General features: G+C 39.1%; 1 protein-coding gene across 2 annotated transcripts in view; it reads right to left on the minus strand.

The window, feature by feature from the left end:
- lrmda (leucine rich melanocyte differentiation associated) overlaps window positions 1–27,742 on the minus strand; it is a 243,597-nt gene that overhangs the window by 4,083 nt on the left and 211,772 nt on the right. For both annotated transcript variants that reach the window (XM_043256215.1, XM_043256213.1), the window contains exon 6: window positions 26,180–26,267. In XM_043256215.1, the coding sequence (XP_043112150.1) occupies window positions 26,180–26,267 (88 nt within the window). The remainder of the gene's footprint in view (window positions 1–26,179; window positions 26,268–27,742) is intronic.

A 27,742-nucleotide genomic window follows, 5' to 3' on the forward strand; every position in this document is an offset into this window, starting at 1 on the left:
GGTGCTCGATCCAAATAACCATCAAGCATAGACTAAAGCAACATTAGCGACAATTAACAAGGCTTTCTCCTCAGGAGCGTCGAGGCTCGTCATAACTCAATGAGAGAGAGAGTGTCTGTTCACTCCTCTCATGCTGTACATCAACAATACATGACCCGGCAAAACATATGCCAGAGTTAGGAAGAAGAGCGCAGTGCTTGTATTGTTTACGTCTTCCTTCCGCTTTGCTGAAAATGCTAGTTGACTGTGAGGCCTATAGGTGATGTGCAGAGACAGCCCAGTCTGAGTGCGTTAAAGACGGGATCGTTCTGACACGCCAGAGACAGAGAGAGAGGGAGAAATAGAGGGGCTTGATGGATGTGGCAGACTGCAGCTAGGTGTCAGCGCTTTAGTAAATGAGGCAAGGACAAGTGGCATTAATGCTGTCAATGATCTCCTGACAGGAAAACAGATACGCCGCGCGCCACCGTTTTTAAATAGACATCAAGTGCATTAATGACAAAAAAGGGCAGGCTTCAAACAAAGCGGCTGAGTGATGGGCGAGCCGCGGCGGCGCTCCGAGCGCGCCACTAACATAATCCGAAAAGACACTGTCAGAGCCGCGGAGAGACGGGCCGCCGAATCGCACGTACTGACAGTGAACAGAGATGAGGACAGAGATACTGGTGCCATATTAGTGCCAAGCATATTCCAACACCAGTCTGGATGCTAACCCGATCTGACACTTTCCTTCAAAGTAGCCGCTCCTCCCCTTCCCCCCACCGCCAGCGATCGGCAACCAGCCTTCTCCGACGTGTCACTCCAGTCCCGCGCTCTCCTCGCGCGGCGAGTAACGGCGGCCCGCTCGTGTCAGCCCGCGGACAAACTCAGTCAATCTAAATTTGGACTTTTGTAGCCGAGCAACGCTCATTTTCCCTGCCATCCTCGCGAGTTGAGGTGATCCAAACTGTGAAGTGTGAGGAGATGTCTGTTCGCATCAGATCAGACCCCCTCGCTCTGTGGACGGGCGTGGAGGGGGGGGTTAGCGGACAGCTCTGCCAGTGCAAGTACTTGTTCTGAGGGGGTGACAGGGTTTTTGCACTCCAGCTGCTGCAGTTGCCCTGGGGATGGAGGTACTGCCGCTGGATCCCTGTATGCTCATTCTGACTATCAGAGCGCTGGTTTGAGAGGAGATTCTCCTGCACTTCACCTCGCTGGGGTACATGAGACTAGCACCCTAAACACTGCAGTAAGAGCGAGAGATCACAGAGCACCAGAAGGCAAACTCACGGGTCAATGATGACTGGATCTATAAGAAGCCATTCAAAGTTACCTTTAATAAAGGACAGACCTCTTCTAAGATGGACATGATTTAAAACCCAGAAGATCCAGACTTGGTGAGACTTGTTCAAAATACAGTTTTGTCACCGTTTCCTCATCCTCAAGTTGTCCCAAACCTGTGTTCATCTGTATATTACCTATTGATCGCAAAAGAGGACATTTTAAAGAATGATGGTAACCAAACGGTTGCTGGTATCCACTGATATTATCGTATAAGGGGGGTGGGGAGATACTATGGAAGTCAATGGCCACCAGCAGCTGTTTCATGATCAACCTCCTTCAAAATATTTTCTTTTGTGTTCAGCAGTAGAAACAAATTCATACAGACTTGGAGCAAGTAAATGTAAAAAGATAAACAAGTAAAGAATGAAAGAAAGACGTTTATGATTTCTCTCTTTAAAGTTTAAAAAGTGGTGTAAGTTGCATAGCGGTAAAAAAAAAAAAAAAAAAAGCTTCTTGAAAAAGAGAGAAAAAAAAATTTATATATAACTTTTTAACTATTTTTTCAAATAATAATAGTAATAAAAATAATAACATTTAATAACTAAAATAATTAGTCATCAATATAATAATAATAATTATTATTCTATTATTTTTACAACTAGTTTTAGCAATACAAATAATAATATTCACAGATAAAAATACACATTTTTGTCTTTAAAAAGATTATTTAGGTCAAGTATCAAAATCTAATATACACACACACACAAAATATATATATATATATATATATATATATATATATATATATATATATATATATGTGTGTGTGTGTGTATGTATATATATATATATATATATATATATATATATATATATATATATATATATATATATATATATATATATATATGCAAACACACACAGACGCACACATATACATATATTCAAGGTGGAATGAAAAGTTGTTAAACCTGTTACTTCACATGTGGGATCTGCAAATATGAATTAAACAATCTCATAGTTTAGGCATTTTTAGTTGTCTGTGACCCTCATATGAAAGCCTGGAGCAGTGTCTGACTGATAGAGAACAGCACATGATTAATAAAGCGCGGCTCAGTGTCTGGTGACGACTGAAGCTGTAATATTGACCCGAAGCAGCATGACTGCTTCCTCACATGTCCGAGCGCTTAAAGCAGCGCTCTGCAAATGGCGCAGGTCTGGGAGATGTCCATCCCTTCCCCCTGCAGACCGACTTCTTTAAACAAACTTCTGTGGGGAGCAGAGAGAAACGCCGAGAGGAAAACACACATGGTCCTGCCAGGGACGGGGAGCATGTTTAGCGTAAACTGGCAGCCGGGGTGATGCGTGATATAGTGCAGCCCACTGAAAATTTTGCACACGGCAGCCAACTTCCACAGCTGGACACCGCGCTTATTACACAAGGAAAAAAAAGGAGCCAGAGACAAAGGTAAAATGCAGAAGCAGCTATTTCTTACATAACCTGTTAGTGGAAAATAGAGTCTAGCTCGAACCCGTTGGGAAGGCTGATGAGCTGATAGCTAATGTGAAAAAAACACTATGTCAGGGCCTGGCCTCCTCTTTATTCCAGACACTCACACACAGCTATTACGGTGACAGATTAAAAGTTTTCGGGAAGCTAATGTTTCCATGCTGCATATTCTGGCGGGGGAAAGGTTGAAAGCATTGTTCCCGTCCTGTCATACCTGGATGTTTGGAGAGGAGAGGAGGATGTCTTCGTGCGAGATGGAGGTGGAGACAGGACCGGCGCACTCGCAGCTTATTACAAACAACAAGCAGCCCTCCGCAGCCTCTCCGTGACCTGCTATCACAGCGCCTGACGTCCTGGAAATCTGCTGTCTTTGCTTTTCTTCCTCTGGCAAAACTCCAGTCAAATCATAATAGCCAACATTTATCACGCTGCCATTTAAAAAGTGTCAGGAGGAGCCATGTGAAAAATGCACACAGTACAAGCTTGTTTTACTACTAGCGCTACTAGTTCTAATTCTAGTTACAGTGTTTCCTGCACCTCTGCAGTGTCACGGCTGAATCTACAGTGTCCATAAAAACGCATCGTATTTCTGTAGAGTGTACGATGCAGAAAGTGTGCTGCAAAACAGATAATAAGCAGACATGTTTACCTCACGCACTGCAGTCTTTCAGATGTTCAAGACAAACCCAAACATTCTGAAAATCCATCCTGTGTATCAGATTTTTTACTTTAGTTAAAACACTATTTTGGATTTTTGGTATTGAATTTTGCTGAGACCGTAATAATGTGTTCAAAGACAGACAATAATAATAGCAAATAATAAAGTAATTGTTATAAATGTTATGTTATTTAATAATTATTGCGTTTAGTAACATGAACAGTATATATTGTCTCACCAGAAAAAAAGGAAAGCAAAGAGCATAAAAAAATATATTGAGGAATATATTGAGACTCTTAATTGGAAAAGATGAGCAGATGAAATATGTACTTTTACATTCATCTACATAATAATACAATATATTATGTATACGGCATAATTGTGCAGTCTTCAACGATTTGTGAACTGGCTTGAAAGTACGTAGAATGAGCCTCAAATGTAGCCTACTTCTTACATTGTGCAGCACTTACATTTATTTCAGAATATCAAAGCCTTTTGAACTGAATCACTTTGTTTTCAATTTCGCAGTTCAGCGCGCAAACTTAAGACCTCTTAAAATAACATTCAAGACTTTTTAATTTGATCAAACAGAATTTGGAGAGATGAAGCAAACAAACAAAAAGTGTTGCACATCTCAGCCAGGTATTTTAATAAATTAATCAAACTGAAATGTTGTGATCTTAAAATGAAGAAATATTGGACGCGTGCCTTTAGGCTAAAATATAATGAATTCCTTTATCTGTAAAACTTTTTAATGAAGAAAAATTGCACTTAAAAAGACTTAAACTACACAGAGAAATAAAGAGAAAAAAAAATTCCTGAATCTGTTGAGCCCCTCTAAACAAGGGAAAACTAATTCATCAACTGGCCGCTCAAGTGATCTGCATACAATCAGCTTCTCTCTTTTCGAGGGCCATCAATATGTCAAGGAAAGACATATCCGAAGGATGTAGCTCTTAACATCAAGGTTATCTATTCTCTGCTCCCTCTTTCTCCGTGTGTTTTCCTGTATCCCATGCTCTCATCAGCCCTGCAATCAATCAGGGTAATAATGTTGTGGGAAAAAAATCAATTAACAATGCAATTAAACTTCCCTTATTATCTCACAAGCTTGCAATAATACCTGAAGGGAAGATGGAGGGACATCCGTGAGAGTGTGCTGGGGTGAGTTATAGCTGTGAGCAGCTGCAGCCGTGAGCTTGTGCTATTATACGAGCCTCAATATATCTGCCTTTATCAGTCTGCAGCAACATCCTGTGATGGAGTCCTCATTATCTGGCCTAAAACAACTGCTCCTGACCTACAGCTGTTGGGCTAACGTGAAATCAGGTTATGTTTTTCAGGTAATGCATTACTTGTCAAATTTACACTCTAATGCATCCAAGTGCTTGGGTGGAATTTAGCTGTGCTCTATTTGTACTGGATAAAATAACAGGATATGTGCTTCAGTGCTAGATTTGTGCTGTCCTGGAAATCACAGGTGCCGCCACCATAAACTTCACTGAATGTCTTGTTTTCTCTAGTCGGGCAGGAGGGGAGAAAAAAAAAGCAAACTACTGAGACAATCTTTTTGTTAAAACATTCAGGCATGATGATGTTTTTTTTTTTTTTCTGCACTTGTGCAAATACTCTTAGGCTGCAGTAAAAAGCCAAGAGGTGCATTTGTACTGGATGCTATGTATCGCTGTTCCTTACTAGTTCCTTACTATGTACGTGTAGCATGTCTGAAGAATGTTCAGAAGAATATACCATGACAGTAAGTGAAACATACCTGGACAACCTAAACTGAAGTGAACATTGCATAGACACTTTACTATAGCTAGGCCGCTGGAATAGATTTATGAATGGCAGCGAAGCAATGCAACTAACTCAGGTCATGTGACAGTAAAAACATGGTGAATATAGTGTGTCTGAATTTTATTCTTGCTACTAACATTCATACTATACAAAACCAAGAAGCAGTATTATAAAAAAAACAAACTAAAGAAAGTGTGTAAGTCATGTTTAACATTGTCCAACAGCGACATAAAATTACCCACTTGAAGTAAACAGCTAACTCACACATTATTTAGATATAACCACTTTGTTAGATAAAACAATACCTAAAAAGGATTTCAATTGTGATCTGTGAGTTTTTTTCAGCTGTTTTCGGTATTCAGCTTGGAGAAATTTAAGATAAATCTCTGCATCTGTGAGCAATATTTACCACGCTTTGATGACTGATGGCTCGGGAAAAAAGAAGAAAAAAGTTAATAGAATAGCTATATTGTTTAAACAGTTACCGCCATGTTTTATTACTTTGGAATAAATTATTATGAAATATAGTTATTATGAAATAGGATAAAATAGAATAAAAGAATATTGATAACATAGTTTATCTGAAAATCTAAAATATTTAAAAAGTATGTGTGTGTCCTTATTTCTATCCTATCCCTTACGCCACTGTATAGAGCATAATTTTTTTTTATAGTATATTAAAATTCAAATATAGTACATATGCAGTATGCACTTTTGTTTACACCATATGTCCAGGTATAAACTTTTTCTTCAGGAAAAAAAGTTGCTAAATAAGCGTAGCACTGAATGAGAAGGATGTTGCTTTTAAAAGCATTGCTCTTCGGCGCCGCAGACCTACACCTACACAGAAAGACCTCAGGACTCCTCTTGACATGCAAATAGCCTCTGAATTATAATCTTTTAAACACTTGTGTGGAAAATGTTCTAACGCTAATGATAATTCATGGCATTAAATGTCACAGTTCACTGATTTTGTCCACAGATCTTTAGAGTTGTTATTGGAGACAACTGCTATAAAGTCAAAGCTGTATTTTATATGATTTTTACAGCGACGTCTGTTAACCAAAATAAGAAACTACTGCTCGCCTGCCAGAAGACAGTTTTAATGACATCCTGAAGGCAACGCTCTGCATGTTACTGCATTCACTTAGAGGTCAAAGACACAGATAATAAATATGTGCAACCAGCGGAGATGAATATCCACACGCACTGTCAAAGAGCAGCTGCGTTCCCCTGTCTCTGCTCCGAGCGAGAGAGAGTCAACGTCCAGAGAAAAGAAAGAAAGAAGAGAATGTTGGAGGATATTAAATTAGTACCCTGGATAATGTCACTTATTCAATCAAAAGGGAGGCTGAAGTTGTGATGGTGTACTGGGCCGCAGTTCAAATGGAGCCATATGCAGCTAAAGTGGACTGGCTTCGAGCCCAAAGCCTGCGATGAACCACAAACTACTGACCACTCCTGACACACACACACACACACACACAGATGTGAGGCATTGGAAAAAACGAGGCTGGTTTCCATCAGCGCAGACATGAGAAAAGCTGGAGACACGGAGACGTCCCACTGAAGAATCGGAGGCATCGAAAGTTAAGAAAAGGGCTTGTTGTCTTTGGGGAAAAATTGGCCTGTTTGCAAAATGCGACTGAGCTTTGAAATAGCATAAACAGTCGAGCATCTGTACGTTCCTCTGGTCAAAAACTCAAGCAGCCTTGCTCTGCATCTGCTAAAATGTGGGAGTTTTTAAACAGCAGAGTAAAAGAAGTCTTGAGTGTGTCTTCGAGGATGTCAATCATCTGCTGGGAGCAGCCGAGGGAAGCTAAATTCATAACTTACAGAGTTAAACTGACATTTGTTCTCATGCAATAAAAAATATTTAGTCCATTAAACATAAATACCTGTCATTATGATGCATGCACTGGATGCAAGCCTCCCCATTCCCCACTGATGTTTATTACAGCCAAACAACTGCAGCGCCTGCATGTTTTCAACTTTAGCGTATTGATTAAACTTTTAAATGGTTGCCATATAACCCAGGGACATCAGGAAGATTAATTTGCGTCAATGTTCATCTGTAATTCATTAGCCATTTATACCCCACATCCACATGGGCTATCAAGAAAATGCGGGCCATTTTTCACTCGAGCTCAGGCTTGGGAATGGGAACTGAAAATTGCACCGCATACAAATAAGACCGGTGGCTTTGGGAAAGAGAAAGCAGCTAAAAACGCTACCAAGGCCAAAAGCACGTAATTGAACCAGTATTCCTAATGAAACTAATGCTTCCTCCATGACAGTGGCTTGTAAGAGCACTACTAGTATATTCATTTTAGTACAGAAATATTGCTATAATCGTCCATAGAATTTGTTGACAATTTGGAGGAACTTTCATACGCTTTATCATACTGTATACTGTACATCTTATTATCTGCTTTTGTGTATCTAATCTATTATAGCATTATGCGCAGTGATGGGCATTATATAAACTACCCTAACCCTAACTAACTAAAAGGTAGCAATGCAGCTAACTAGTGGTTTTTTTAGTAATGTGACAGTAGTTCAGTTTAATAAGATAGTTTCAATGTAGCTTCCCAACAGTGAGAACATCTGTCGTAAAACTATAAAACTTTGTATACATTCATAACTTGCTCTGCTCTGACAATATCAGTTAATGTGTTTTAAGAAGCTATGATACAAAGACAGACTCCTCTATAAACATCTTCAGAGGGCTGGATTTTTGTCTTGGCTGGATTCTTGTTTATAAAATGGGCCAAAGCATAAGGATGGTCTTCCTGTCTGTGCTTCCACTGCATTATTTGTATCTGAGTTTTTGTGACTGAAGTTGAGGCTGATACATGGGTCTGTAGATTTATTTTCTTTTTTTGTTGGGTACCTGCTGTCTTTAGCGAGTCTATGACATCCAACGATCTGTCAGGTGGTCTCGTTCTAATGAGGACATATAAGCTCATATGCTGCTGACGTTTTACATTGTGCAAAAAAAAGCCCAAAAGCTGTATACAGGAACTTTTTTGAAATGTACTCATTTACCGTTTAGGATAATTCATAATTTCACCTTATTTCACCTTAATATAAAAATGTAAAGTAAAAGAATGGGGGAACCAATTATATTTTGACAATACTTTTTTAATATGCAGAATATCCTTTATTATTTTTCTTTTCTTGATATTTTATCATTTTTTATTTTATTTGACTTCACTTTGCTCTTGGAGTGAAATATGAGTATGTTCTTGGCAGTTTCACACTTGTGTGTTTTTCCTTTAAAACCAGATTCAGACTTTTGCAAATTCCCTGAAATGCGGCTCTTTAAGTCAGTCCAACCTAAAGCAACAAAGGTAAACACGATAGTCAGGCATGGATGAGGTCTGGCAATGAGAAAAGGTTGAGAGATTTGCTCTAGCTAGAGGGCCTGTCAGAAGAAAGCAGCTAGTTCATGCCTCAAAAGCTCTGATCAATACCGGCTTGATTTGCCACATGATTTTTTCCAACCGAGCAAAACATAATCTTGATATTTTGTTGAATCGTAGTATTCTGCGCTAGTGCTCTTTCACACGACCACGGCTGTTGATCGTACTCTATTTCACCCTGCAAAAGAACCATTAGCCATTATGCGGTTTTAATGGCTGTCCGTTCAATAGCGTTAACCTCTACAGTTTCACTTTTAAGAGGACACAGCGCCGCAAAAGAACAAGGCCCTCATGAGATTAACACAATCAAATATTATGAATTGAAAGCGGCAGTATTCATTAATGAAGTCCTCAAACGGCTCACCTGATAAGGGTCTATCATTCTTTGTACTCCAACTTATGAAGTTGAAGAGGAAATTGAATTCTGGAGGACATAAATTTTGACTGAAGAAAGAGATTATAGCAGCAGCCTAATTCAAGCCTGGTGAAATTAATTTCAATGACATTTATTCTACATAGAGCAAGTGTGCGCGAGGCACACAGTGGCTCTGGGCTCTGGAGATAAGGGGAAGTCATTTGAGGTTGGGTGCTCCAGCAGTTTACAAAGCCTTAATCTCCTTGGAACAACTCATGGTCTATCATAAGGAGACTTACACGCCGACTAACAGCCATTCGCAGCCTGAATTTCCCCTGCTGTTTGTGTCAGCACGAGGAATGGCTCTGGCTCTTGCACGGTAAAAGAGGGATTCGTACAAGTGTGTGTGAGATCGCATTGAGCTGGGTGTGTGGGGTCAAGACACAAAGATGCCACGTGCTAATTAACCACCGCAGCATCTTCAAATGACCTGATTAGTCATTATGATTTAATAACCATTCGTGTCAAGGACGTTAAGCCTGATTCGATAAGAATAAAGTATTACAGAACGAACATTTTCTGAGGCTGACTGACTGTCGTCGTCATTAGCAAGCGCTTTCTAATTAAAAAGAAAAGCTGATAAGTCATTCAGACCTCGGTAAAATGTGAAAAGTTTGCTGATTTCAGTAATGGTCCCATTAATAAGGCTGATGGGAAACTCGCTCATTTCAAATCGAGTCCGAGTGACATGATTCAATAACAATGTGATGTTAAATTAATCACCGCTGGAAAGATCGCAGCACTTTTTTAATCGCTTTGACATTGGAGGTCGGTCCGAGTTAACGAGGGTCTAAATCAGCGCGCAGTAAATATTCATTTTCCACCCAAAACACCAAAAGTAGAAAAAGAGTGTGGGAAACACTGTGAAGTCATTATCAAAACAAACCACACGAGTGACTGATGACTGTGTGTGGGATCATTACAAAACTCACAATACTTCAAATGCTTGTGGCTGCAAACAAAAACAGATCTAAAAGCTGAACTAAACAGATACGTCTGGTAATATTTAGATCATTTCATTTCTTGAGACAAAGCATGCCCTACACCATCGGCCGTTAGTTAAAAAAAACAAGAAACCCCATGAAATCACTGAAATTAAATAACTAAATGTGGTTAAATATTCAAATGTATTAAATATTTTTACTAATATATATATATATATATATATATATATATATATATATATATATATATATATATATATATATATATATACACACACACACACACACACACAACAAACAAACTTTTAAAAAATGATTTGAAGTTTCACGTCTCAAACTAAATAAATGAGTAAACACATAAATAAGCCCCGAAAATTACACTTACACAAGTTTTTATTATACATCTGATATGACACAGTTTATATCCGAGTCTGGCAAAATGTTTTTTTGCCTTATCTCAGTTTGTCAGCAACACTGGGATCTTGCGGAAATGAAAAAACTCAGGAGGTTTCATTCAAACTAAATATCTCAGAATGTTTAACAGATTATTTAAAACATTTATCAAAAATACACCCTTCTGTACATAAACTTAAAAAAAAAACAATTCTCCACCGTTACGCTTCATATTTCAAGAAAAACAACTACAAGAAGATAACAGAAATCTTCGACTTGAGGACACGGGTTTAGTACATGACTAAGTTTAGTGGGCAGTTGGACAGATGGTCACGTGGCTGTGTGTTGATGCTAAATATAATGATGACGGATGTGATAGACCTCATGCATCAGTAAGCAGTGCGGCTCCTTGCTGAATGTCATTTGGAATTAATGTCAAACAGCATACAGCCACCAAACCATGGAAATGAATGGACATGTCAACATATCACAGTGCTCATTTCACTCAGATAGAGACAACAAACAAAGCTTACCCTAGCCATAACAACACTAATAAACATTTCTGAATGCACTTCATCTGTAGAAATGAATTTACTTCATTTCTGACAGTTTTAAACAGGGACGGTTCAGCTATGTAATCAAATCATAAATGTACTTTATTTCTTATTTCCGCTGAGAAAAAAAAAATGAAACCGGGTTTTTGTATTGTTACTCTAAGTATAAGACATTTATTGTATATTCAGCGTAAAAGAAATCAATAATGAAAAAATAATAAAAGACAAAATACAAAATAATGCAACAAAAATGACAAATTTTAAACTGAAAAAGGAAAACATAAAAATAAATAAAATCTCTATGACACTAAAACAACTCTGCTAGGCAATAAATACTTTGCTCTGGATAAAAGTGTCTGCTAAATGATAAAATGTAAATCACTTGTCTTTTTTTCTGAATAATTTAAAAGCTGACATAAACTGAGCTTCGGTTATAGTCACAATTTTACATATTGGTGTGATGCGTCAAGGGTGAATGTACAAGCTGGCTGCACCTCTCAAACTAACTCGCTTTTTTTTAAAACCTACAGCACAGGGAAAAAACAGCCATTTTGGATGAAAGCAATACACCATGCTAGCTCTCCCATCAGCTGCTCTGCTAGGTCAACAAACAGCCTGATCTTTCCCGGAGCCAACCGTCAATTACCACACAGACACATGGCCTTCTTGCTGTCTTAAATAAAGCGCCTGACACTCCCTGGAGTGACACATATCAATACCAATCTGACAGCCCCTGTTGCCACCTCAGCCACAGAAGAGACAAGCTGCACCTGCCTCACCGTGGGACATGTGTCTGCTCGCCATTTCCCCCCGCAGAGAACACACACACATACACACAACCTCACTTCTCTTCCTGTGTTTGAGTGCCTTGTGCTATTTTCTGAAGCCCATTATTATATTCATTTCAGCATGGCGTCTGAGGCCTGTTGGTCTGGTACCTGAGGCTGCGGAGCCTGCTGCTGTACAGTGATTTGTCATGACATCCTGACAGAGAGCAGGGAGAGGGGGCATGAAAGGAAAAGAACAAGGGCTGAGTCGAGCCGCTGCTGGCCCGGGTTCAGGGTGCTGCTGGGTGCCCCTCTCGCCCCACAGCTCGCGTCCCGGAGCCTGGTGTCACTATGACGGTGAGGGGCATCAGTCAGACCAGAGCTTCATCTGACTGGAGAGGATCAATCTCCCGCCTTAATGCGAGCGGACATGGTAAAATATCCTTTAACACTGTGTGCCGCCCTCCCGCCCCTTTCTGAGGATCCAACTGTCTGATGATCTTCACAGTGGCAGCTCACACGCCAAATTGCTTGCTACATTTTCTTGAGAGCCCACCACTTTTAACAAAACGCAAATTTAAATGTCCGAGCGAATCTGTTCGTGTTGATGTAGCAAGGGCAGCTGTGAATGCATCGGTAACACTATAGGTAACACATGCTAACTATCAACTATGACTTTTCCATCGATACGTTCTTAATTTGCTGCTTATTAATAGTAAGGTGGTTAAGTTTAGGTATTGGGTTGGATTAGGGATGTAGAATAAGGTCATGTGGAATAATGCATTTAATATGTGCTAATATTCTAGTAATATGCATGCTAATAAGCAACTAATAGATGTAACTGTAAAATTATGTGTTACTAATACATCTACATTTGAAGGCAAAGAGACAAGATAATCTATGTATGAACGATTTATTTTTTTGATCTAAAACAAGGTTATGTGAACATTATGGAGCGCTAAACACCCATGCAGTGTATGCTTTATTCATCCTGGAAGCCAGAGGGCGCTCTTGTGCAGAAATCAAAAACAGACTAATTAGAAGTAATTAGTTATGACATGCTAGGAAATCCCTTATATGGATAAAAGGTATGCAGCTATGGCTGTAGCTTAAAAACAAAAATATAATTTTAATGTAATAAATGCAAGTATATGAATAATGCAGTGCTTACTGACAAACATTATAGTATAGAAACTATTCTGCCTTAAGTGTTTGTTGTATATAATCCAATCATAAAAATGCCATTAAAAACCATAAAACATAGTTTCTGCTGAAATATCAGTTCTCAGATATCAGTACAGTAAAACATTAAGAAATAAGCTCCTTAAAACAAAAATAGACATCATAAAACATTAAAGATGTCAGATGGTGGATGCAGTAATATTTAAACACATACCAATAGTGATAACCAAGGCCAATAATCAACATATAGCCGATATTAATATTCTAAGTATACTACTTTGTCTAAAATAAATACATTCCTTCATTCATTTTGATTCAGATTTACTTTGTCAAAATTCAGCTTTTGAAATTTAGTCGATTTAATAGTAATCCGCTTCCTCAGTTTTACGTAAGAGAGAAAAAAATATCTCCACATATACTGTGTATCAGGTTCGAGTTGGTCAAGCAAAAGTGCTGCATCGACTAACAGAAAGCTGCTTGGTTTGAAAGTGCCTTCTGTGTGGGTGGCGTTTCATGCATCAATTCACTATCGACAAATCTCACACAAATTTCAGTCGTGCGACCGAACGATATCAATGCACTCAGTTTAGTTTACGCGCCAAGCAACGACTCAAAGTAAATAATGCTCATTTTTAATTAAATAATTAAGTCTAACATTGGTTACACCATGGCTATGTTTCATTTGTTTTTTTTAAAGGAGGATGAATATCATTAAACTCTTCCAGTGCTCTGATGAAATTCAGGCAGACTTCAATGACCTTACAGTACTGCACAACAGCTAAAGTCTGGTTTGGAACCAAAATTGAAAAATGAGTAATGAAGCCCATGAATGTAATGATAGGGATTGCGATGACTCTAATAGTATTAAACTGACAGCGGAGGCTAAATCCAAGGCGAGGCTTTGAGTCGCAATTACAAAAGCGCTCGCGCCTGACAGCGGCCTACAGACAGAGACCTTACACTTGAGAAGAAAGAGGAAATAATATCCTTGGGAATTATAATGGATGATCTCATGAGGTTTGGATATATGAAGGCAGGCCGGTGATGATGAGATGCTATTGTCGAAGCCCTCTCGGCCCCCTCTTAATGGATGGCTTTACTGTAAGTCTCCTCTCCCTAATTAATAAGACACATACAGTTTGCAGATGCAGGAGGAACGGAGCGGAGAAGATGAGGGGTGATTAACGACATAACACTCAAGCTGAAGAGGACGTCTCCCCCCGTATTCATTCTCCCTCTCCTGACATCCTCGGACCGTCGTCAGCGGCCTGCACATCCCCTGACAGGTGGAATAATAACGGTCATACATCACTGCTCCCGAAAAGTCCAATAACCTAAATCTTCACTTGCCACACAGCCCGAGACTCAATTACTTTATTGACATGTAATCTTCATAAGGGGAGAAATATTGAGCATGTAAGGTCAGTCGGTTATGAAGACGTATTATCATATTATCTGCATGGGGGTTGTAGGGGCGAGGACCTGACAAAGCTAATTATAATCGTACATGTTACCGGGCTCCAAGCGCATTATGTGCTTGGCTGCACGACTGAGTCTGGGCAGAGGAAGGGAAGGACAGGGGGCGGCTGTCCAAATATAAGAAAGCCAGGATGTCCTTTTAAGGGCATCGCCACTAATGAAGTCAGATATCATCCAATATACTTCCAGCGCACTAATCTGTCTCATTCATTCATATATCTTATATCGTAAAGGTAGAAAAAATCTGACGGAGAAGGAAGAGATCGCCCGTTGCACTGGATATTGGAGGATAATATTAGCTGCGCATATTGGACCACAAAAAACTAAACAAAAACAATAACAAAAACACAACGCTACCTTGAATGGAGCTTAAAGTTCAGCAAATATCAGTTGTGATTTGCGCAGTGACTTGAACAGTTGCACTGCCCAAATGTCACTGTTAGTTAGTGATTCTGGAAGCCGAGCTCGTGGCTCTCCGCCCCTCCTTCCTCATCCCCAAGGTTATCTTAATATCAGCCGAGCCACGGTGCTGGTCATCATCACCATATATCACACCGTATTCGAATAAACAGGCCTGTATATGAAAACCGTGGTGATATTTGGGACTGTCCTCCAGCTGAAAGCGTTCTTCAGACTGCTACTTTTTTTACAGGACTAGATTTAATATCCTGAGAGTAGCACTCCCAGTTTCTAGAGGAAAGCTATGGCTACTCTAAGGCATAAACACAAAGTATCGCCCTGAGTCACAACATGAGCGGGGCAGCCGGGTCACTGGATATGAACACGCCTTTGCTCACTTCCTTGCTGAGGGAGGAATTGCACTTCAGGACATGTGTGTTCATTCCGATGTGTTTTATTTCATGCCATTTTTGTCTTTTATTTGCTTCTTGCTTCCTGAGAACAAACCGCGTTACGCTTGTATCTCGGGCGATGCTGAATGGTAAAATAGTTTGCTGGAGGTGGTACAATTTCAAGCTGCTCTCAGGGGAGTCTGGTTAACAGAGGCTTAATGGTGTCAAGTGCAGAGGCGTATTTTAAGAGTATTTGAGAAGATCTGAGCTCTCGGAGACACGCATATACAGTTCTGTTCAGAACTTTACACTGCTTTTGCACAATCTACAAGACGTTTATCACACACAACGATCGCATGGCTGCAAGCAGTCGGTGGAGATGCCCGTGGAGGATGAACCGACGGCATGCGAACTGCTCACTTTTGCAAATTATGTTATTATTTGCTGTGGAATACTGTGTCAATATTATGCAGCTTCTTCAGGGCAGTTCTTAATGAAAATGAAAGAAAACCAATACGGCAACACTTCAGAATAGAAAACACTTTCTTCAAGTTAAATCACAATTAACTATGACTATGAATGTAGAACAAGATCATCTATAATATGTAATATGTACTTAATTATTAGCTATTTATTTGTAGTGATCTTGTTATATGCATGTTAATAAACAACTAGTTAAGGAATCCTAAAATAAAGTGTTACCACAAATGCATATATCGAACAATTATTTACAATTATTTTTTCATTCATTAATGAATCCGTTGTTAACACTGATAATCCTAAAATGTTTTTAATTAATTAGCATATTGGAATGCATTAAAGAAGAATCATGTGACTTAAGACTGGAGTAATCACAGGAATACCTTTAAATATTTTTAAATGTACATTATTAATTTAATATATAATTAATCACATTTAATTACTGTATTAATCCCAATTTTACTGTTTTGTTACTGATCATATAATTTCAGCCTTGGTTTTGTTATACTTCTTGCAGAATACATAAATTATTTAGTATATTTCAATATATAAACATATCTTTTACATAATAGCACAACTTTATAAATACATTTTGCACTATTAAAAAGTTTCAGCGACCCGCGTCGAGGCCAAACGCTAAATTAAAACCATCTCTCTGCTGTTATTCTCTAAATTCACAAATGTGCGCTGGTTAGGAACAAAATAACTATGTTTGAAGCAGATATGATCTAATACAGCTCATTAGCAGAAGCTACAGGGTGGTTTGCAGCAGAACAAGCAGCTACCAAATCCTTTGCGCAAATCCATTTTGTTCACTAAATAACACAATGTAATAAATGATTTCTGGAGATCAGAGAATCCATCAAACCGAGCACGACAGCAGCAGAACTTGATCCTGTCATCTTACATTGGCTAGGTGACCTGAAGTAGAGCGGTTAAACCAGCAGCGAGACTGATTTCCTAGGGAAATGAGGAAAGTACTCATTCAAATGACAGCAATCTGGAATTCATTTCAGTGTCTGACCTCTATGACTCAGTCAACTCAACAGTCTTACAGCGACACAACATGTCAGAAATGATCACCCAATCAAATTATGACAGTAAAACAATGTGTCCGCTTACATTAATATGATGGGGAAACCTGCTCTCTTTCGTTCGACTTCATGGACAAATCACGCTGACAGATTAAAAAAGTTGCCTGAGATGCGAAGCCTTGTTTGACCTAGTTATCGGTTTATTTTCCGAACCATTTCGACCGACCCTACAATTATTCGAGCTGAAATGTTAAATACGCTTAAGGAGCGAACGGCACAGCTCAAAAGTACCTGACCTCAGCTGACTTTGATCAATTATGACATTAAGTTCAAGTGCCTGTTCAAATTTGGCCAAAAGTCCTGCTCCACTTTGGAGCGAGCCATCAACCGCAGTAAATGTCAGATTCTCATCAGTTTGCGCTCGCGGTCTCTGACAGAGACGATCCGCCCTCTCTGAGGCTGCAGCTCACTGTCCGTTTCCCAGCATTCACGTGGAATGAACGATGTGTTAGGTCATTAACTTGAGCTACGCTGATCCTCTCGTAACAGGCCGTGTTCAGATATCAGCGTGGGCGGAGGTGTCTCGTGACGCTGTGCTGAGGTACAGTTGACAACAAATCAGTAAATTCACAGAGGAGCAAGAACACAGTTTTGACAACAGTCCAATGGAGCTTGCTGTAACTGACAAAGGAGTTCAGTCCCTTCCACCACAATGATTTCATCTCAAGGAAATCTGTGGATCGAACGGGGGAACGGAGGTCGCAGGTTACGGTGTGTCAGTCATAGCCTCCGATTGCTTATTAAATCATCACTGTGCTTTGTTCTTTATGCCAATGGGTCAATAAAAATAAATAAATAAGATTTTGGCATTTTAGAGAAAAGTTAAATGGCACATCAACACACAACCGTGAAAAGGTTTGTTCATCAAGCACTGTTTACTTGATTGGTAAACATTTTACAGACAAATAAGGTGTAATTTTTAAACAATGTGTTAACTAGCATGGACAAAAAAATGAGCAATGCATTTATTACACTATTTATTAATACTAGTTAATGACAATACAGTTGTTCATAGTGTTAACTTTTCAGATTGTAATGATGAAATTAAAATTAAGATTAATAAATGCTGTAGAAGTCTTGTTCATTCTTAGTTCATGTTTGCTAATGTTGTTCACCAATGTTAATAAACCATATTTTAAGGTGTTACAATTTGATTTAAAAAAATATATTTTTTATATTATTATGAATTAAAATTACTTTTAATAAAGTATATATATATATATATATATATATATATATATATATATATATATATATATATATATATATTTTATTTATTTATTTATTTTTTTAAAGCTGATTTATTAGCTGAATTACTATTAAAACAGTTGTGCTACTTAATATGTTTGTAAATATTTTAAATATTTAAATGTATCGCTCTCGTTTTTGGGGAGCTGCACAAACGTGACATTTTACAACCAGAATTAGCCGTAACTTGTCATATGAAAGTCAAATTACCTGATATTTTAAGAAAGTTATTGAGCTCAACACAGTCAAGAGAATCTGCAAACGCTAGAGGAAATGTGTTTTTCAGTTATTATTACCATGAATACTGCTACTAGTAAATAAAAGATTAAAGTTTTTTTTTTTCAAAATAAATTTCATTTCACTTTATGACATCAGAACAGTTGCATCTGGCTGACATGTTGGACTCAGTCACCCCAAAAATAGCACATTTTGACACGTTCTTGCTCATTACAGAACTATATCCAAATTGAATAGTTTGCAAATTGAAAGTGCGTTTTCACCATTTGTGTAGAGAGGACTGAACAGACATCTTTCATAACATGTTTTCATCTATCGCAGATGATTAATAAGCCTAAGAAACACATGATACATAATTAAAATAGAATAAATGGAAGCTGTCACCGAATTAATTGCTATCATTTGTAAATTGATTGTATATTGAATCACACTAACAAACGCAAATGCTGCCAAAAAAGGCCTTGCTATGAATAATAATGAATAATAAATAGTTCCAGTATGTATCTTCCACCGTTCTGAATTATAACTCTTCGGTGTGTTTTTCTCTTCCTGCAAGCAGCATTTGTCTTCATAAAGTTTTCCATTGGCCCGTCACATGATCATTATAATGCAATCAGGGCTCATTGTGCACAGATCAGTTTCGCCATCAAAAAGACAAGTTGCTCAACATCTGCCAGGACTCGGTGTCTCAGCATCTGAGAGGGTTGAGGAACCCCCTGACATGAACACAGCCATCCATATCAACCTAAGCAAGTGAAGGGAAATTCGAGGACCCCGCATCGATCCCGCCGTAAAAATATCCAAACCATATGGCTTGCCTCTTCCCTCATAAATTACAATGATAAAGTCCTGGGGTTCGAGACTGTGAAAGCCACGCTAACCTGCTCTAAACTCTTGGCAGGACTAAAAGCACACAGGAAATACTATCCTGCATCTCAGATGTCCCAAACTCAAGTCACAAATCACGCACAAATATGAATAATGCTTAGACTGCATTAGCAATCACTTTTAAAGCTGATTAGAACGCAGGCATGGGGTATCCATTTGTATGATATATTTGCTGTCAGTCTCCTGAGAAGGTCCAGCACGACTGGGAAGCAGACCAAAGCCCCAAGTACCGCAGCTATGTTATTGCAAATAGGCTGGGCAGGCTGGCTTGAATTCGTGTCCTTGTCCATCACGCTGACACATTCTCCGTCCTGAGGTATCGCCTGACGCTCGCCGGTGTTTCTTTTGTGCGCCTGTTAATAGATAATTCGTGAGAGACTGCTTCATCACGGGTGCTGTAATTTTATGAGGCGAAGCAGTACTGATTAAAGACTCTAAAGCGATGACATAGCGGCTTTAGCGGTGAATTAACTGCCGCTGGTGGGCTAATGCTAAAGGATTTGGGTTGCAAACTTGCAGACAGAAATCAGAGAGTTACACTGCGCACAGACAGAGACTTGTGGTTAATGTCATGTAGTGCAATTAGCGCACTGTATTTTTGAAGAGAGAAAAATTCTGCGGTGATACCATAGCATGCTGATGTGAATCTATGGTTACATATAAATACTTGAATATATTCAAAAAAAAAAAAAATTGCCATTTAAAATAACTTTTTTGTGCATTAATACATTTATTTATTACTCCGCTCTTACATACTCCAATGTACTCGCATAAACCTTCAGAAATCCTATAATATGAAGTAATATGTAATATGACGATTTGGTGCTCAAAAATACTTTATTATATAATTATTAATGTAGAAAACTGTTGAGCTGCTGACAACAGCATTTATTTGCAATTTATTTTAAACTTTCTAATACACTTTTGATCTATTTAATACATCTCTGCTTAATAAAATAACAAAAAAAAACTCTGAATGTGTAAATAAATTAATACAAGACGAATTATAGCAAAAACCACACACATTTACAAAAATAGACCATCTGACTGGAATTGACAGTATGAAGCAGCCAACCAGATTTTATAACATATTTAATATTTAATTAACGGTTCCACTCATTGATATATAGTTACATACCTCACACACACACATTCTGCAACCCTGTTTCCAGAATGATAAAAGAATCAGAGCGCCTTCACTCACAAAAGTTGTGTAAAACCAGCCAGTCAGATAAGAGATGAGACTATATTTGGAGGGACTTCTTAAAAGGCCATTTTAATTCATAAACACTAGAGCAGGCTTTTGAGAGCATTTTTCTTTGAGCATCCCAAGGAGCAGATACCATTAGATATTAGTATGCCTTATTAACTTGAATCATTAAAAAGAAATGATCTCTTGCTTTCATATTCCAGTGACTGCACCAAAGTACAAACAAATATGTTAAATGATATTAAAATAAACAACGCCATCTCGACAGCGTCATGTTGAAACCCTTCTCCATATTTCAGCTGCGCCTTCAGAGACTCATTCCACTACATCAAACAGCAAAGTATAGGAGGAAAAAAAGACAAAGGAAAAAAAAAAACAATGGTGTTGATGACACGTCCTCAAATCCAACACAAACAGAATTATTCAACGAATGCAGTGCCATCTCATATGGAGATAATGACACTGAAGACAGAGAAGCCATCTCAGAACAGTTCGGGATGCCAAGCCTGAGTTCAGCAGTTGAAACTGTCAGGGAAGTTAAGTCTGTCCTGGTGTTTTAATCTACCCTGCTCCGGAGAAAGAAAAAGAAAGAGAGAGAGAGGGGTGCGTTCCAGGCTCGGTGATAAACAGGACTCTGACTGCCTCATGGAAGAATCCGATCCCATCTCTGTGTTCTTTTCTCTCTCGCTCTGATAGACGGTGAAGAATGGCTGGAACGGCCTGGCTCTTCCTCTGTCTTCCTCCATTAATCTCCATCTCCAGACTAATGGATATTCATGCTCCTGTGCCAAAGCAGTCCTGGGAGGCCCACCGCAACCTCTTGAGAGAAATCATATCATATCATCTCTCTCCGACAAAGGAAACAAAAGCAGTCCTCACAAAGAGAGGCCCAAAAAACAGCCCCTGGCGGCTCCTATACAAACCTACAGGCATGTAGGAGTCAACTTCTCCCACAGATGGATTGAAAGCCATTACAAGCAATTAATCAGGGTTGTGGAAGACCAAGGATATCCAAAGCAGATGTATGGGAGTTACATCAAATGACTAATACGAATCAATATCGTACTGACCTCTTTTTCCATCCATTATGTTTTGGCACCTGATCTGAGGAGAGCCGAGGTGTAAATCTGAAAGTCAATATAAACTTGCGTGATGGCCATTCATGTTTTATAGGAGCTCATTACTTAGCTGTAGCTGGAATTATAGGTGTGTTTTATAAAGGGGCTTTAAATGGCCGCAAAACACCCCAAACCCATTATACAGAGATCCTAAACACCTCATCAGCGCTGGAAAAGCCTATGGATCATAACACTGTCACGCAGCAAAAATATCCGTAAGACAGTTCTCCCTCATCCAGATCAATTGAAAACACATGTCAACCAGAGAAAGAACTATGTAAGGGAATAAACACACGGCATTCTCTTCAGGAATGAAGCAATGGATTTCATATCCCATTCTTTCTTATTAAAGCATGAATGTAACCCTGCGGTCAACAAATTTATGATTTGTAGAAAATAAAATAGCTACTCTCATATTTACTACTGGCTCTGTTCCAAAATGTATTGAGTTTTCTACAGTACATAGGCAACACATTTCCCAATGTGAAACTGGTTTCAAAAGACAGCACTGTATGCTGACTAAAATGTCAATTACACTGTAAAATTAATAGGGATGTGCAAACATTACAAATCTGGCTGAAACAGATAAATTGTTCATTATTATCACGCTATGGTGCAAATTCGCATTGATCTTATGAATTAACTTAAAGCATATGCTAGATGATGGTATAGGTAATCTAATATGGGAAATGAGCATGCAAGGATAAAAATCAATTATCAGCCAGCCAATAACTAATACGGTGTTGATAAATTAAGAATCCCTAACAGTTATTTCAATATTGAAAGTACAGTGCAACGAAACATTTTTTTCTATAAAGTAGACAATTTCTGTGCATACATTCAAAATGCTCACTAAAAGAAGAAAAAAAAAATCTGTCAAAACCACTCTCCTAAAAATACCAATAAGACAGCCAATAAATTTGGATTCCAAAATCCCCATCACAGTGTCAGCATAATGCCTGACAGGGCCAAAGTTTGGAGCTGGTTTGAGTATAACGCTCGTCAAGGGAAAAACATGACTGTTACAGCCATTACCAGAGATCCTTCAGAATCTCATTGAGCACGTACAAGCACTTTTCCAATATCAAATGCTAAAGTTGCATTCAAGGTCCGACACACACTGTCTGGGAGAGAACGAGAGAATGGCGGCTCAACAAGCTCACCGTGAAGTTTGGCCTGCAGGATTCAGTTTTATGCCGTTTGCACACATGCAAAGTCATGCTTAGAAAACGGCCGAGGAACAACTGCTCGACAGGCCATAATTAAGAGGCAACTCTGCCAAAGGCAAAGCTTGGGGCTATTGCATATCCATTGGGCTGTAAAACGAGACAAGCAATAGCACATCACCAACACCAATCAAATTTATCTCAATTACACAGGATTGCTGGCATAAATATCTCTGTCTAGGGCTGTATGTTAAACATGGCATTTTAGCTAAACAATGCGGGTGCGGATCCAGACTTTGGTAATTGAGTGATGCACGCTATCCAGATGTAAGTTAATGGAGGGTAGGCAGACAAACAGCAGGTGTAATTCTCTCTCAGTCCTGCTGAGCTCTAAAAGTCAGTGCTTAGCACCCACTGCTCCATCATCTGGCCTCTCCCAGCCTCTGTGACAGCACATTTGTCATCATTTTCACATTTTGGGCAAGAAATGTACTGTTTTAATGGCGCCCTCTGAACGGTTCCAGATGTTTGTTTATTTGTTGTGCCTCGACTGTAAAGTCGTTTATTCTTCATATGCAGTCCCGTTTCGAGGCTACAAATCAGCGGTCGACGTAATGACGGCAAACTGTAGGTGGAGAAGAAAAAAAAAAAAAAAAAGTGCATGGTCCCTGGGGGGTCTTCAGTTAAGATTTTCTCTTTGAAGGCTGCCTGCCTCAAGGGTTTAGTTGTGTGCCATTTAAAATACAGTCAACTCAGCTGGAGCAGGGCCCAGAATAGAGGAGCGTTTAAAGGCGGCGTACACGGCTGATGGAGGAGTACGGTTTCGCCCCCGACGGCCTCTGCTTCGCTCGCCACGGTCAAGATGAATGATGGGAATTCAAAAGTGGTGGTTGCTGCTTTAAAATGTCCAGAGACGTATATGAGGATTTGTATATTTTCCATTTCAATTATGTATGAAGTTCCAGGGCAGTTGTGTGACCTGTTGTGATGATTGTTATTAATATGGCTATCTAGAATGTGACAGCGGTGAGTGCGGTGGCTCCACTTTATTTTTGCATGTATTTGCGCTTGTGGAAAGACAAACATTGTCTCATGTAGTTTGGTTTAGAGGTGGAGCTTTATATTTAAAGCAACAGTTCACCCAAAAAACAACAAAACAAAAAGTAGCATATATTAGGGTTGCACAATAAGGGGGGATTATTTTTTTTTCCTGATAAAAATGGTAATTGCATTTGGTTTAAAGTGCTTGTTTTTAGGGATGGCCCAAAAATCTATTTATCAGTAAGATAATAGAAATAATAATGCAAATTATTGATTATTAAAATGTAATTAACTTTAATACAATATTGTTTACTGAAATAAAATTAGTTATTTCATTAAAATAAATAAATCCTACGTTACAAATTATTTAATGGAGAAAACTGCAATCTAGCATTCATCCTAATGGAGCCTTTAAACGCATTTAATCTTACATTCTTATTCAGTAAAAGTCTGTTATCTTCCAAATTTGATGATATTTTTTCTATTTTTTTTTAGAAGGTTTAGAAGAGCAAGAGGATGAGTATATCATTTTTAGACGAACTGTTCCTTTAAGACAACGTTTGTCTCTTGAAAGAAACTTTGGGCTAGGTTCAGGCGACAGGCCGGTTTAAAGCTGGTGGGAGCTGACAGCAGCGCTACTTCCTGCGGCCACAGTCTCCATCCCCCCTCCGTCTTCAGACTCATGGTTCTCCGTGTCACGCCAGGCCTGCCACATAGCCTCCTTTCTTAGCTTCTGCTCTTCTCTGTTCCGATTCTCTCCTCTGAGCCTCTCCTGTCTACTCGCTGTTTGTCCACTTTCCAATTTTCCCCCAAAACACCAGACAAGGGTCTTATAACCCAAAGCCAAGACCTCCCATGCAATGCATATAGCCGGTCCTCCCTCTTTCCTCCTCAGACCTTCTGTCTGCTGTAATTACCCATGGCACCTTGGCTCTGGGGGCCTGGCGCAGGTGACATCAATTGTAAAAATATTGAGAAAAGGTAGAGTGGGTCCCTGTTTGAGACAGCCCGCTGTCATAGACACCGCTAATCCTGCTGGCCACCGCAAGGCAGCAAGTAACATATAGCAAACATGACGGGACTAGGCTTTTACCTATATAGAAGCATGCCCTAATTTCAGCCATTCTACTGCATAAAACTACAATACTGTATATACATTGCATACAGTATATTGCACAATATCTTTATACCAAAGTTGACAGAAGAGTAGTTTTTAGATCTCCCAGACATTTGCTTATACTGTGCCTGTAGGAGCCATTTTGTTTGGAATACTTTCAAAACAATTAGGGGCCGGTTTAGTGCCTACTAAATATATGCACTTTCAGAAATCTCTGACTGATATATTGGGCTTTTCCAGCAGCTGATATATCATTATCTAAACTGTACCTGGTTAATAATGATTATAAGTGATCCTGGACCACATCACCAGTCATAAGTGTCATAAGAAAATTACCTTTCAAGTTGTCCAAATTAAGTTCTAAGGAATGCAAATTACTAATCAAAAATGAGGTTTTATTATATTTTTGACTATTGCTACAAATATACCCCAGTGACAGAAGACTAGTTTTATGGTTACATGCATTGCATGCTTTTCTTAAAGGATAGTTGACCCAAAACTAAAAACACATTATTCACTCATGCTTAAGTCATTCTAAACCATTAAATTTTATTTTTGAACAATGAAAATCAGTATTGTTTTGGACCCCACTGACTTTCCTTCATAGGGAGTAAAGGATAACACAACTATAATTTTTAGGTAAACTTTTCCTTTAAGAGAAAAACACTACAATATATAAACAGGCAATAATTGCACAGCATTACGATTACACGGACGCCCCCATGAATTATCAGCAATCCAAACACAATGCTCGACTTCCACTGACAGTGTCTTGGAGGTGAACTGCATCTTTTAGTGTCATGGCTATTCTATTAAAGCATTTTCATGGCGCAGCCAAAGGTGAGTTTTAGTAAAGAGTTACAGTGTCAGAGCCGATGCATTAAGCAAATAGAATAGGCAATAAGTCAAGATAAATAAAAATGGCACGATAAAGGCAGAGGAATAAAACGAGGCGAAGGACAAAGATGAGGGCTTGTGTTATCTAACGCTGCAGTACAGTATCGTAAAAATAACAAATGGAGAGTGTCAGCTCGCCCAAATCTAAGAGGGAGAAAAAATATTTCATATGTCAGCTCCGTTCACCTTTTAATGGACTATTCTCAAGCAGCATGATTTTGACAAAGCACTGGGCTTTCCTCTACATCACTTGAGAGGTGCAGGTCAGCCTTTGTGAAATAGATCTGTCCTTGGTGGGGGGCTGAGAGGCACACAGCTGACCTCGCATGAAAGTACCACCGCCGCGGCCGTGACATAAAAACAGCGCTTTGCATTGCACAGACAAAAGAGCATGATAAATGTGGCCGGCGTGAAAGAGTCCAGCACATCAGAGACATCTCTTCTATTAGCAACGGTGCGACTGTCACGCAATTGTCCTTTTTAGTTTTTGTCTAAATAACACTACCTTTGTGGTTCTTGGCGTCTTTGGATCCTCGTGGCAGCGGGGTGTATGGGGTAGCAGTGGATTCGGATCTCACATCGCTGGCGGCGTCCTGAAAAAACACGAATTTGGACAAACATGAATTCAGTTTACACACCTGCAAACATTTAGAACTTCTCCAACGATTCGTCATCCAGCGGAGGACAAGAGAAACGCTGGTTATTGATTTCTGCACGCAATAATCCTAATTGCGTTAAATGAAAAGAACTCATTTGTCTTGAATATTTTCCCAGATTGATGACACAAAAGGGAGAGAGAATGGAAAGGCACGGCGGGGTAAGAGAGACAACCAAAGAATGCGGGTGAGATTTCACCGCCACGACTGATTGTCTAAATGCCATAAATTTTATCAGCGCCGAGGAGAGGAAATGTTAGGAGAGGCGTTCTTATTTTATCAGGGGTGCAGGATGAGGGCAACTTTCATTATTTTGCAGGGAGAGGAGTGAAAGGTGAGGACGGGCCCTGGCTTTGATTACCTGTCCCCTGCCTGTTTAAGAGAGGGGGGCCACCAGGGGAAGGGCCCCAGTCACCATTCAGCCATGAAGAGCCCCGCGGGTCAGGCCCGGGTCAGCCTGCCACTCACTAACACACGCTGTTGTGTGTTGACAATCTAACAGGTGGCATGAAATTACTGCTCTCCAAAGGCCAGACCTGAGTTTAAGTAAACTCATCTCTCACTGGCCGACCTTAAAAATACAAATATATTCACATAAAGGCCACTGCATAGACAGACAGAACAAGGGGAAGAGTTGGAGAGAATACAGATGGCCTGTGTGCTTCTGGTAGGTCACCAGTGTTGTTTTCTACCTCCTTTGTCTTCTTTCAAGGACCAAAAACACAGTATATCATGATGTGTTGATATCTGATGCCTTTGTGAAAATATTCGGCTCTTCTGCAGGCAGGAATTCTCAGAGCATTTAATCATTGTGAGGGCCAAAATGACAAATAAACAGAGTAGAGGTGGCCTATTTTTGTTTCATTCATTGAAAACACTTGGCTTAGCGCTGAAAATACATTATTCATATATCGTTCAAAGGTTTGGGGTCGGTACGATTTATTTGATTCATTTATATATGTTTTTGAAAGAACTGTTATACTCACAAAGGGTGCATTAGACTTACAATTTAAAAGAATTGTTTTTTACTTGAATACGTTTTCAAATGTAATTTATTTCTTTCGTGGAAAAAGCTGAATTTTCAGCATCATTACTTTGGTTTTCAGTGTCACACGATCCTTAAAGGAATAGTTCACCCAAAAACTCTGTAATCATTTACTCTCCCTCAAGTAGTTCCAAAGCTCTATGAATTTCTTTGTTCTGTCAAACACAAAAGGAAGATATTTTAAAAAATAAAACTGTAACCAGGCTGTTTTGGGTCACCATTCACTTCCATAGTATTGTTTATTCCTACTGTGGAAGTCAATGGTGACCCAAAACAGCCTGGTTCCAAACTTTCTTCAAAATATCTTTCTTTGTGTTTGGCACAACAAAGAAATTCATACAGATTTGGAAATATTAAAGGGAGAGTA

The sequence above is a fragment of the Puntigrus tetrazona genome, chromosome 13, assembly GCF_018831695.1.
Source record: "Puntigrus tetrazona isolate hp1 chromosome 13, ASM1883169v1, whole genome shotgun sequence".
NCBI classification, from domain to species: domain Eukaryota; kingdom Metazoa; phylum Chordata; class Actinopteri; order Cypriniformes; family Cyprinidae; genus Puntigrus; species Puntigrus tetrazona.